Source organism: Aptenodytes patagonicus, chromosome 6, assembly GCF_965638725.1.
Source record: "Aptenodytes patagonicus chromosome 6, bAptPat1.pri.cur, whole genome shotgun sequence".
Lineage (NCBI taxonomy): Eukaryota > Metazoa > Chordata > Aves > Sphenisciformes > Spheniscidae > Aptenodytes > Aptenodytes patagonicus.
Genome location: NC_134954.1, coordinates 12,723,200 through 12,736,450, shown reverse-complemented (window position 1 = coordinate 12,736,450; position 13,251 = coordinate 12,723,200). Strand labels below are relative to the sequence as shown.

General features: G+C 62.0%; 1 protein-coding gene across 1 annotated transcript; it reads right to left on the bottom strand.

Annotated features, from left to right (window-relative positions):
* Window positions 1-1,477: 1,477 nt before the first annotated feature.
* On the bottom strand, window positions 1,478-10,973 carry PTMA (prothymosin alpha). The gene is given in 6 exon segments (XM_076341186.1): window positions 1,478-2,347; window positions 2,821-2,894; window positions 5,448-5,541; window positions 6,240-6,311; window positions 10,765-10,842; window positions 10,845-10,973. Coding segments are annotated over 6 exon segments (495 nt in total). The 3' UTR covers window positions 1,478-2,299.
* Window positions 10,974-13,251: the final 2,278 nt, after the last annotated feature.

Below are 13,251 nucleotides of genomic sequence, written 5' to 3'. Positions count from 1 at the left end.
TCGGGGACATCAGAGCACCCGCTAATCAAATCTAGCGCCGGCCTCCAGCCCTGCCACGAGCACCCCATCGCCCAGGCAGGCGAGAGGCAGGGCTGGATACGGCCGGTGAATCGAGGCAGTAAATCTGATAAGCTATCAGCTAGCACCATGATTAGTTGGATAATTAAGGACAAGGAGCCAGATTTTGAGCTTATTTCCCACCGGTGTAAATACAGAGTAAGCGACCTGGCGGCTCCCAGGGATCAGGAGAAGCTGTGACCCTCACAGCCAACGCATTGAATGCACGACAGTTCCTCTTCTTTTAAAAAAAAAAAAAAAAAAAAAAAAAAAAAAAATCACCCCCCAGCATCTCAACGCTAACTGCCGGGATTGCAGGGCAAGAGGAGGAAACGAGACCATCTGGCACGGCTTCAAGCACAGGGCCGGGTCAGTGGGGGAAAGGGGACTCGCCAGAGCCAGGGCGAGGGTTTGGAAGGCACAGATACAAGGAGGGTTCCTGCAAACGGGTCTCTGCACACCTGGCGGAGCGAGCTGAGCTGTTCTGAGCTCCAACGCCCTAGAGGAGGGGGAAAAGTAAGTTGGAGGAAGGTTAGGAGGAGCAAAGCAGCAGAGGTCTAGGCTAAGTTACAGCATTTTTGGTCGGGTTAAAGCGGACAGACAAACCCCAGCCTGCCTCTCGGGGTCCCACCGCCAAACCTCTGCTAACTTGGCACCCCAGAAACTGCTGGGCAGCCGGTGCAGGCTGGAGCATCCCTCAGGGACCAGTTCCGACTGAATTCAATCTCTGCTGAACGCTGCCTCCTCCAGCACACCCGTCCTACCCCGCTGCCAGCAATGCTGTAAACAAGCCCCGTGCTGCCTCATGCGGCCCAAAGGAAGGGGAGGCATTTGCATGACCTCAGCACCCACCACCCCACAACCGGAGGGTCACCCACCCGCAGCAGGCATTGCAAGGAAGGATTTTTGGGATGGGTTTCTCATCCCCACTGCGCCAGCCAAACGCAATCCCCAAATTTGATTGTACAGGGACAGCAGGATTGCCGAGCACCCCATACCCACACACGCCAGCTCACTTTCATTTTAGCCTGTACCTCCAATGGTTTCCCAGTCTAACCTGCCCCTACCGATCCCCAAGAGCAGCCAGGCCGTGTGGGATCACGCAGAGGCCGTGCCGGATCACGCAGAGGCCGTGCCGGGGGCACAGCTGCAGCTCTCCACAGAGCGCAGCCATGAGAACACGCTGCCTCGCCTGCCCCGGCAGCAGGGGGATGGCCCAGCCCCGCGCTGCAGACACCAGCTGGGACCACAGCCCCCAGGCCCTCCCCGCCAACGCCCTGCACCCCGCTACCCTCTCTCCAACTCTCGTCCCAGCCCAAGTCCAAAGCAAAGAAAGAAAGGAGAGAAAGAAGGGGAAGAAAGAAACAAAACACTAAAACAAATTAAAACTAAAACAAAAAGCAGCAGTTGGGAGGCAGCCTTGTTAGGACAACTCAGCAAAATAAAATTCCGGTTTATTGTTGGACAACATTGTTTCACACATACATCAAACAGGCCAAAAAAAAAGAAAAAAAATAAAAATAAACAGCAACTTCATAGACAGAAAAAAAAAAAAGAAAACCTTTTTATCTTTGGCCTTGCCACCTCATACAAACCACGATCTATGGTACAGCTAAAGTACATACACAAAAAAAGTTACTGGAATGCTCAGAATAAGATTGTAAATTTTTTTTTTTTTTGCATTTTTGTCTTTTTTTTTTTTAATTTTTTTACAAGGTTTTGTTTTATTCTCCTTTGAGATAATGGTTTGGGCCTGGTCACACCACAAGTCAGAGATAGGTAACAAGAGAGATATACACTTCAAAGCCCCCCTTTTGGTCAATCCGAGATCACTTAAAAATGGCGGACCTCCTAACAATATGTACAAAAATATAAAATGTAAATAAAAAATACAAACAAATTCTCCTTTAAAGTACTTTTAAGAAAGAAAGCAGGGCCTTGAAGTTTTGGTGCTTGGGGGGGAGGGGGTCTGTGGGGGAAGGGGGGTTTCTCTCCCCGCTAACGGGCGAATCGTTTCGTATGTTCGTTGAGTGGCAGCGCCGCGCTGGGGGGCCGGGGACGGGGTTCACTCTACTTGGTGAGGATGACCACGGCGGAGGGGGGAGGAAGGGGAGGTGTGTGTGTGGGGAGGGGGTTGCAACGGGAGGGAAGGGGGGTCCCAAGGGTGAAGAGGACGCGCTGGCCTTTTTTGTTGGTTTGTTTTCCTCCTTATTTAAAAAAAAAAATAATAATAATTTGCTGCCTAGTCATCTTCATCGGTTTTCTGCTTCTTGGGATCGACGTCGTCGTCCTGGGGGGAAAGCAAAGCCGTCAGAAGAGGGGACTGGGAGCAGGGCTGCCAGGGGGGGCTGGCGAGAGCCACATCAAGGCAGGCAGTGAGGCAGGAGAGGGTTTCGGGTCCCTCTCCCACCTCAGGGACAAGGACAGAGCAACGCAAGCGTTTCCCCCCTCCTGCAAAATCCTCTCCCGCAGCCAGCTCGGGGAGCCCCTGAGCACCCCCGCCCTGGCCCGCCATGAGCACCCTGGGGCTCCCCAACCCAGGGCCAGAGGCTCCGCGCAGGCAGAGCGGACACCCCACTAACCAGGCCAGCGTATAAACGGAACTGGGCTGCCTCCCCGGAGAGGCACGGGGAGTGCACAGGCAGGGCGTTCCAGCCCCAGAGCCCAGCCCGGCCTCTCCAGCCCCACTGATGCCCCCCCCCCCCCCCCCCCCAAGCCCTCTGGGGACACAGGTGGCTCTGAGGGGCTGGTTGCTCTTCCTACCTCGTCATCCTCAGCTGCCCGTTTGCCTGTGGCTCCCTCAGCTTCGTCATCTTCATCACCGTCCTCCTCCTCACCTGCATGGAGAAGAAGGGGAGGAACGTGAGACCCTCTCGGAGGGTTACAGCACCACACACCTCCTCTCTGGGTTTAATTCTGGCCAGCCCCACGCTGCAATGTCCGGTGTCCCGTCTTCCCAGCTGGCACAGCCCCTGCTCAGGACAGCAGGCACCCGGGGACACGGGGGCTTTTGAGGCATCCCCCAACTGACTTGACCCACCAAAGGGGAAATAAGGATTGGCAGCATCGAGTCGGCTCACACCGCGTTTGTAGCGCAGGCAACAGGACGAGAAAACCAGCACCTACCACGAGTGCCAAAATCACAGCAAAGGGGGGGGGCAGGGGGGAGGAAAAAACTCTTTCTAGTGGCTGCTCCGCCTAACCGCTCCAGATTACTTCTGCTTCCCTTCGCAGCTATTAGTCCATCTTTAATGAGTTAAGAGAGCCAGAACGCATTAGTTCTGAGTCAGAACACTTTCTAATTATCAGAACGGCAAACAAACGCTACCAACTTATCTTACAGCCAGAGAGGAGGATGAGCAGAGAGCTCTGGGCTTTGACCCACTTTGAGCTCAAATAGGCCAGTGGATCAGAACGACAGAGTGCATCGCCTTCAGCCAGTTTTGGGGGTTCGGGGGCATGACCAGAGGCCCCAGAGGAGGAACAACCTCTCGGCTGCCGAGACGCGTCCTTGTATAACAGGAGACCCTACTAAAACTTAGGCCGTTAAGGCCAGTAAGCTGGCTTTAAACCACCGCCACGGGCCACACATATAGACAGCCGAGGGGATTAAGGTCAGCCCATCCTGCCTTCCCCTCTCCTTTCCCCAGTGTGTGCCCAGCCACGGCGCAGCCCATGCGGTGGGAAGGGCCAAGATTATCTCCCAGCAATGGATCAACACCCCGGCAGCCATCACATGCACCAGGCCGGCCGGTCAGGTGACAGCGCCAAGCTGATTGGGAGCATTTTTAGTTCTTTGAGCTGCTTTAAGCAAAGCAAATAATGAGATGGGATGGGGAGAAGGGTGAGAAAAATATACCCTCAAGCTCCCCTCTGCTGTCAAACTCCAGGATGGAGTTTGGCTGCAAGTGTTGGGGAAAAAAAAAAAGCTGACGCAAGCTGCACGTGCTGCCTTTAAATCTCTCTCCTGCAGCGTTCAGCTGCTCAGGTGCATCTCTCGGGCAGGGATCACCCGATGGCAACGGGCATGGATGGACAGAGCCCGTGCGGGATCCCGGCGAGGCGTTCACGCCTCCAAGCACTGCGTGCCAAATTCTGCCTGCGCTCGGCGAGCTGGGAAGAGCGGGACTGGCACTGCGGGACCGACGATCCCCGGGCTTGTCACAGCAGTATCCAAGCAACACTTCCACCCTGCACACGTGCGCCTGCGGCACACGCATCCCCCTCCTGCCTGAGGGGAGCAGGGAGAGACAAGTATTCCCCCTCTTCCACCCCGAAGCAGGGTTGGAGGTAGATGAGCTCAGGACAGCACACGGCAGCACTGTGCTCTGTCCCCAAGGGTTAAAATCCCAAGTATGAACAAGGCCACAATTTCCAGTTTTTCCCCTAGTGAGCCAGTTCCTACCAAAGGGCACGACAGACAGCAGGCTGCTGAGAGCAGAGCGCTACCCCAAAGGAGGCAGCTTTCCCTGCTTACACTGTCTGAATAGACGCTGGCCTAAAGGTCATTAGATTTCCAGCCCTGTCCCTGTCTCCCAAAACTAGCCAACAGGTTAGTAGGTCAGCACGTAAAACAAAAATTCACAGGGGATTAGCCTAGTAACAGCTAATCAAGGGCCCCAAGTTCATTTCAGCATAACAAGAATGGTTTTCTCCCAGCCTTAACGAGTGATAAAAATAAACAATGTTATTCATCCAAGTAGATCCTGGGAAAAAAATAATAGCGGGGAGGGTGAGAAGTGATTCGGCAAGTCACTGCTGGATTTCTGGTCGCTGCTGCCAAAACCCACTTCCAGGCTGGGTCAGGTCAGGAAACAGGGGAGGACAGGGAGATGTGGGGCACTGCAGACAGGGAAGGTTCAAAGCAAGCCTGTCCGCTCCCGTTGGAGGAGCGGGGAAGAGCTGCAGGTTCATCTGCCCACTTCCACATGGCACCCAGCCTGGGAAAGGGCTGGGAGAGGGGACCACATCAGCCTCTGAGCATGCTGGTCCACAGCAGCTGCTCCATGAACAAGGATGGTGACTTATCCCTTGTGCCAAGGAACGGCCATCCAGGGCTGTCGCTGTCCCACCAGCCGGCACTCGCGTCTGCGGCAGCCGTTGCGATCACAAGAGTCAAGGGCGGGTTTTACTACTCGCACGGAAGGGCTAATGCGCTTATTCAGTGCCGCGGTACGGTGCCGCCTGGCCAGAGGAGGGAAGAAGGAAGGAATCTGCCCTCAACCTGCTGGAAGGCATTCAAGGCTGACTTCACTCCCAGCACCGGTGGCCTGGGCGAGCAAGGAAGGACTGAGCCCGGCTGGCGAGAGCTCTCCTCTGCTTCCCGGGAGTCTGCTGCCCAGGGCAGGACGCAGCCATGGGATGGGGGCGGGGGGAACAGAGAAAGTTACCATCACCCTCTTCCTCCTCGTCCTCTTCCTCACCACCTTCCTCTTCCTCTTCGTCTACTTCGTTGTCAGCCTCCTGCTCTCCGTTTTCCTCGTTCTCCTTGGCAAGACAAAACATCACTTAAAAAAAAAATGCACTGGGGAAGGGAGAAGGGGGAAAAAAAGACGTTCAGCAGAAGTGCGCGTCCCCACCTTTCCTGCCTAAAGCAAGGCACCAGGCCGCCAGAGCCCCCGGCGCGCATCCCGCTTCCTGCCTGCCTCCACACGACACAGGGAGCCCAGGCACGAAGGATCAAGTCTAGAGTAACTGGGGGCTGCAGCTTTGAGGCCAAGACAAAGACTGCAAAGGCTCTTGTGACACATTGAAATGCAGAGCGAATTTCCCCCAGCATGTTAAAAATAGGAAGCCAACCAGTTTACTTGTACACAGTGTGTTTCCCCGCTCAACTAATTGCAACACTGTAAACCTAGTGTTCGGGTTTTTTTTTTCCCCTCCTTTTCCAGTGCCTAGGAAGGAGGTGGCACTGGACACAACCTCACAGGGCTTTCGGGGAGGGGATCCAAGCCCAGCCCTTCCTTTCTGCACACACATGAACTGCCCACAGGCTCAGGAGCGTCTGATGAACCTGAAGCCCCAAAGGCTCGAGGGCTCCGCACAGTGCAGTGCTGCCATTTGGAGGGGTCCCCTCTCAGGCAGGGCTGGGGACAAGCTCGCAGCAAAAGCCAGAAGGGGAGGAAAATAAAAAGGCGTTGGCATAAGGGCTGCCTCTCCCTGCAGATCTTAGCCATACTCACAGCGTTGCCGTTGGCCGGTGCATCTCTGCCATTTTCTGTTTCTTCAACAACTTCCTTCTTCTCTTTTAGATCCTGGAAGGAGCAGAAAAGCAGAGAAGTCACCCCGATTCCAGGTGCCTGGGTCAGAGAAGCTGCAGATCAGGTGTGAAAACCACAGTCCGAGAGAGAGCGGGAGCTGGTTTCTCTTCACACCGATTTGCTCTGTGATTTGGTCGCCACGTTCTGGCTCCTCCTTGGGAACGGGAGAGCGTGGGGGCGAATCTCAATCCAAGTCAGCCTTGCCAGAGACAAGCTATCTTAAAAAGAGACTGCTCTGTTTCACCTCTGAGCTCCCAAACACACAGAGCTGGCCGCCTGCATATGCTCAACAGCAGCAGAGCTGGCTGATTGCCCATCTTAGCACAGTCCACGCAAGCTCCTGCAATGCCATGGAGAGCCGGCAGCCCCGTCCAACGTACGGGCTCCGCCGCCCCAGGGCTGCGGACGTCCACGGCTGCTCGGTACCTTCGCAGCAGGAACAAATCCCAGGGACTCGTTAGCAAAGACTGCGGTCCCTGCCCTGCCTGGGGAAAATCATACGGCAAATATTAGACGCCTGGCCTTTCTCGCAGCGGCAGAGAGGAGACTCCAGGATCCAGCTCGCAGCTTTAAGTGTAACAGGATGGGGTGGGGGAAGAAGTCTATTTTTACACTGCTCCAAGAGCCGTGCCTGGCTAGTTCGGTTCAAATCTCCACCGCGAGCAGAGCGGTGTGTGTTTTTGCTATTGATCACTGTCAAAATGTCATGCCAAGCCGCTCGGCAAACAGGCTGAGAGGATCCAACTTTATGTTCCCGCATAACGAACACTTGGATTTAACACTGGCATCTCTGCTTGCATCCTCCTCCCCTTCTGTTCCTCCATCAGCTGGAGCGAGATCCTTCAGCACAAGGAGCGTTACCCCAGCCAAGGAAAGCAGAGAGGCCCTTCCCCGGGGCCAGCAGCACAGCCACACAGCCGGCTTCAGCAGCGACCGCGAGGTGTTTAGAAGTTGCTGGCAGCTCCCTACTTCGCTGCAGCGGCGGCAAGCGGCTTTGCCCCCCTCCCGCCTGCTCTTTGCGGCTGCCTCGGCAGCCCGCAGCGAGCGGGCACTTTCACTCCTGCTGAGCCACTGTCACTTCCTCGTGGGAACACCGGCGGGTAACAGCACGGCCCTGGCCCTGCTAGCGTGACCGTTGCTCCGTTTTGGGAGGGTTTCTGCTGCCCTGCAGGCTGCTTAGGCGAGACAGTGCAGGGGTTTTAAACCACCAGGCTATTTAAACTGCTCAGACCCAGAAGGGCACGCATGGATGCTGTTACCGGAGACACCCAGGCTGCCAGCGCACCGAGGAAAGACTTCCTTTGGAAGCAAGCTTTGGGGAGACTACACCTGTTGATCGAACCTCACCTAGTCAAGCCAGCATCCCAGGAGTCTGGGGTAAAACAAAAACCACAAGCTCCCGCCTCCTTTCACTGCTCACATACGAATCCCAGGCCATCTCCTCCACGCTGCCCAGTTCCACCACAGTTCTACACCGTCAGCGGCTCCCTGCTCCCCCGTTTCCCAGAGGCTGATCAGAACCGTTTAACCTCTCGCGCACCATCGCGCTGCTGCGTTCTGCAACCGTTGCCTCGCATCAGGCAAACAGGCACGAGGGCGACAAAGCATTTCCTAAGTTAAACACCGAGCAAATCAAGCAGTCAGAGTTTCCACATCTCGCTGCGCCCGACCATTCTCTTCAAAGAGAGTCCTTCACAAAACGTAAGCGATTCTCCCGGTGAAGGAACAACTCATTCTTGGGGATTTTCACTGGACCGATCTCCAGCCCTGACCTTTCCCGCACCACTGAAGATGCTCTCAGTTTAACGACCATCGGGATGCCAGGTCATGAAGCCTGTGCTAGCAACAGGGTTGCAGAAAGGACCACAGCTTCTCCCTTTCCCCAGGCCCCCTCCAACACAAACAGACAGATGTGTACAGCAGCCTCCAAACGAGGAGTCCGTGCAGCAGGACTGCTTTAGCTCCAAAGCTTTGACAGAGCCTCTAATTATAGGTGTGGCGAGGCTGTTTGTCCATAAAATAGCGATGGTGTTTAGTCATACACCAACTGCCCGGGAAGCTCTACCTTCGCTCCCGCTCTGCTCCCAGGGCGCGAGCGCCAGCAACTGCCCGTGCAGCCGCAGCTCCCGGCAGGGGCAGGCCGCGGCAGAGGGCAGGATCCCGGCGGAACGGGGGCCGGGATCGCCCCTGCCCGCCGCCCCAGCAAGCGGCCGCGTCCACCCACCCACCCCCCCGCCCCCCCCGGGACGGCGGAGGACCCGCCGCAGCCCGCGCCTCCCGCCGGCAGGGGGCTCCCCCGCGCCGCCACGCGCCCGGCCGCCGTTCAAACCGCGCGCCACTCTCCGCGCCCCTCTCATTGGCCGCCCGCCAGCGCGCCGGCCCGGCGCCCCGCGGGTTGCCGGGAAGTGTAGTCCCGGCGGGGGGCGGCGCGGCGGACTCCGGCTCCCAGGGGGCGGCGCGGGCAGGGCCGCACGTGGTGGGCGCCCCGCGGCACGGCGGCGGCCGGGGGCGGCGCTCGGCGCGGAGCCGCCGCCCGGGCGGGGCGGGATCCCCCCCCCTCCCGGGAGCGCTCCGGACGGCAAGGCGGGACGAGGGCGAACGGCCCCGGTGCCTCCGCGCTTCGCCCCCGCCACCGGGGGTGTGTATGTGTGTGTCGGGGGGGGTCACCTTGCCGCCGAGCGCGCCTCCGCCCGCCCCGCAGCGCGGACCCCCGTCCCCCCCGGGAGGCCGAGCCGGGGACGAGGCCCCCTTCCCCCACGCTGTAAAGGGCAGGGGAAGGTTAACGGCAAACTTGGCCCCGTTCCCCTGGAGAGGGACGGGGATCGACCCGCCTCGCCGCTTCCCGGCTCCGGGAGAGCTGGAGGCAGCGGGGACCGAGCCGCGGCCCCGGAGCGGAGGCAGGGCGAGTTGGGGGGGGGGGGGGGGGGGTACGGCTGCGGCAGAGGGAAACAGAAGTGAAATCGAAATCTGCCAGAGACGGCGTTTGACGGTTGTTTTTTGTAAACCTTCCTCCTCCCTGCCGGGTTTTTTCCCCTCCAGCCCCGCTTCCCCCGGGAGCGGCACGGCCCGGTGCCGGCCGGGGCACAGGGTGAGGAGGCCCCCGGTCACGGCCGCCCCATCCCCCGCCACCTTCCCACGCACCCTCCCGGATCGAGTCGGGTCCCCCCGCAACTTTCCCGGCAGCGGCGGGAGGACCCGGCCGCGACCCCGGGCTCGACGGGGCGCATCGCCGCCCACGACCCGGCGGGGAGGGCAGCCCGCCCGGGTGCCCGGCGCCCCCGGGGGACGCTCCGCCGCGGCTCGCAGACAAAGGCGGGCGCCGGGAGCCGCAGCGGGGACTCCCGAGAGAGCCTCTCCCGGCCGGTACCGGCGCTCCCCGACCGCTCCCCATCACCGACTAGCAAAGTTATCCCGCTGCGGGGAGCTCGGTCCGGAGCCCCAAGCCCCACCGCCCCAGCGCACCCGGGGCAGCTCCGCCGCGGGGGCTGCCCCCGCCGGGGCAACTCCGAAAATAGCAACTGCCGCCCCCCCTCGCTCCGGGGGCAGCTCCGGCGCAGCCCTCCGCCCCCCCCCCCCCCCGCCTCCGGGGGCGACTCCGAAATAGCAACCCCCCATCCGGGGCAGCTCCGACACAGCAACTGCCCCCCCAACCCTTCCGGGGGGGGGGGGTGAGGGGGGGGCAACTCCGAAATCGCAACTACCCCCCGCTTCCTCCGGGGGTAACACCAACACAGCAATTGACACCCCCCCCCCCCCGGCATCAACCGGGTGCAACTCCGAAATAGCAATCGCCGCCATCCCCCCGCTCCGGCTTTTGGGGAGCAACTCCACAACAGTCACTGCCCCCCCCCCCCCCCCCCCAACCCTCCGGTGCGTGTTCCGGAGCGCTCCCCCCCGCAGGGACGGGGCCGAGCGGGACCCAAGTTTGACGGGGCTGTCAAGCTCCCGCAGCGGATTGAATGAGGCGAGCGCTGCCCGCCGCCGCCATCCCCCCGCCGGAGACGGGTGCCGAGGCGCAACCGTGCTCCCCCCCACACGCACTCCCCGAGCCCCTCCGCGGCGGGACGGCCCCGCGGCCGCCACCGTCGTCCCCGGGAAGGCGGGAGGGAGCGGGCCGCGGAGCCCGGCGCGGCACGGCGGGGCTCGCGGCACCGGCGAGGGCGGCGAGCACGTTTCCCGCACGCTGTAGACAAAGAAACGGCGCGGGCAGCTCCTCACGGCGAGCGCGGCGGCGGCGGCCCCGCACCGAGCCCCACCGCGAACTTCAACGGGGGGGGGGGGGGGAGGGGGGGAAGGGGGGGCGACGGGCGGGAAAACGGGGGGGGTAAAAAAAAATTTTTTTGAAAAAGAGGAAAAGCTAAAAAAATGCAAAAAAATCGCTTGGAAAAAAAAATTACAGCAGGAAAAAAGCGGCGAGCGGCGGGCGAGGCGCGGGGCGGCGGCTCACCTTGGCGGAGATCTCGGCGCTGGTGTCCACGGCCGTGTCGGACATGGCGGGGGCGTGCGGGGCTGTGGCGGGGCTGTGGCGGCGCGGGCGGCGGCGCGGGCAGAACAATGCCAAGATGGCTTTGCGCGAGCCAGTGGGGACTCACGCGGCGCCACGGCCCCTCTTATAGAGCCGGGGGCGGCGCGCGCGCTGCCCCGCGCCGCGCCCATTGGCCGCGCGCGCCGCGGCCGCCGGCGCCCATTGGCCGCGGCGCAAACAATGGGCACGGCCGCTTAAAGCGGCAGGAGCCGGCGCCGCCGACACTGCGGCGATGAGTTCGGGCCCGGTCTCAGCGTGGGCGAGGCGCGGGGCGGTGGGCGGCAGAGCCCTGCCCCCTTTCCTCCCCTCCCTTCCCGCTGCCTCCGCCCCCGCCGCCTCCGCCCCGCCCCGCCGCGCCGTGTGAGGCGGCCGGCGGGCGGGCGGGAGGGAGCTCCCCCCTCCCGTCCCCGTCCCCCGCCGCAGCCAGCCCGCATGCCTGCGGAGGGGCGGGAGGCGTGCGCGCCCGCCCGCGAAGGGGAGGAAAAATAATAAGAGTTAAAAATAATAATAATAGTAATGCTGGAGAACCGGCGCTGCCGCCCCCCCCGCACCCCGCTCCCCCGGGGCTACACGGCGCCCGGGGAACGGTGCCCGCCCGGGGCGGCCGGTGGTGCCGGAGCAGGCGGGTGGTACCGGGGAGCCCCGTCCGCTCGGCCGCCGCCGGGGTAACCCGCGCCTCCTCCCCCGCGCAACCTGCGCCGTGTTTTCGGCTCCGCGGAAACTTTGCCACAACAACCACCGCCGCCCCCGGGGGGAGCGGGGGAGGGGCGGCCAGCCGAGCCCGCCGGGGGTGCCGGCCGCCGCCGCGCAGAAATGCGGGTTTCCCACCCATTTGCTTATTTTACAATTAAAAAAAACCACCCAGGCCGCCTCGCCGTCCCTCCACCCCACCCCCACACACACCTTTGGTGAGCTCAAGGCTTGGCACGCACCGGGAGCTTTCCCGCATTCCCCCCTCAGCAGCCCGCCGTTACACGGGGCCGCAGCCCCCCCCCCCCCGCCCGCGGGCACCGGGGTCACCCCTACCCCCCCCGCCCCCCCCCCGCCGCGGGGTAACGGGGCACCGGCACGGCGAATGAGTCGGCTCTGCCACACTCAAGATGGCGCCGAGAGCCCTTCGTGGGGCAACCGCACGGTTTTGCCACTTGCCGGGAGCCGCTCCGCAGCCCGCAACGGCCCCGCGGGCGAGGCAGCGCCGCGCTTAAGCGCTCCCCGGTGCGGAAGGCGCGAAGGAAGGGGCGAGGGGGGCGAGGAAAAGCACCCCCAGACGGAGCAGCGCCTCTGCCACTCTCAATATGGCCGCCAGGCCGAGGCAATAGCCGGCAGAGCCTGTCCTCGGAGGGCGGGATATAGGGATCGAGCGATGCGGATTGGCCGGCAGCGCTGAGCGAACGCTGTGCTGACGCTTTGCGGCTTCTTATTGGCTGAAGCGCTTGTCTGTCTAAAGCGGAGTGGTTTTGAAAACCCGGAGCGGGCGCGGGGCGGAGCGCTGGAGCGGAGCTGGGGCCACCTGCCTGGGGGTACAGAGCACCCTGCAGGGCCGCGACCCCCCCCGAGTGGCTGCCGCGGGCAGAGGGTGCGCTTCTCCCGGCTGCTGGGAGCCGGGCTGCCCCTGGGCTCCCCGCCCCCAGCTTCAGGAGAGCTGCGGAGAAGCCGTGACAGCCCACGCACCGCCTGGCACCAGGCGTCGTGGCACGAGGCGTCATGGCGCCAGCCTCCCTCGCCTCATCCCCACACGCGCCCGGCAGCTGGAGACCAAGGCCACAGGGACCCATTTCCAGGACAAAATGCCCCTCCCAGAAAACACGATAGCACCACAAACAGGCTGGTCGGTGCCCTGTTGCACCATGAAAGACTTTTCTCCTCAGCCTCGGCATCCTGCCCCTCACGGCAGCAGCCCTGAGGTGATGACAGGGGGGTCGGGGCCTCAGGGCTGTGGCGGGAGCGGGAAGCACCGTGGTGGCTGTGGCCTCCTGTTGGCCGCTGACCCTCTGGCCGACCTTGCACCAGGGCTGGCCAACCCCTGCCCCGACCGTTCCCCCGGCCTGGGGGCCACCTCGCCGGCTGCGAGCCCGCAAGCCGAGTGCTGCCGGGGGAAACTCTCGCTTTGCGTCAGAGCTGCTCTCGGCGCAACGGTGCCCCGCTCGCAGCTTTCGGGCACTGCCGGCGAGCCAGGAGGGGCCTTTTCGGGTCAACGAATTTCTCACGTTGGACTCTGACCCCGTGTTGGGGCCAGGTGGGAGCAGGGTGAGAGCCTCTCCATGCGCTCGGGGGAAGGACAGGGCCGTGGAAACCGGGATTTCTGGTCGCTGCTGGCTACGCCTCTCGCTTGGTGTGTTCAAGACAAGGGCAGCTGCTGTCTGTTCCCGGAGACGGCACTCAACAGCGGCTGTGGGTTTGGGGCAGGTT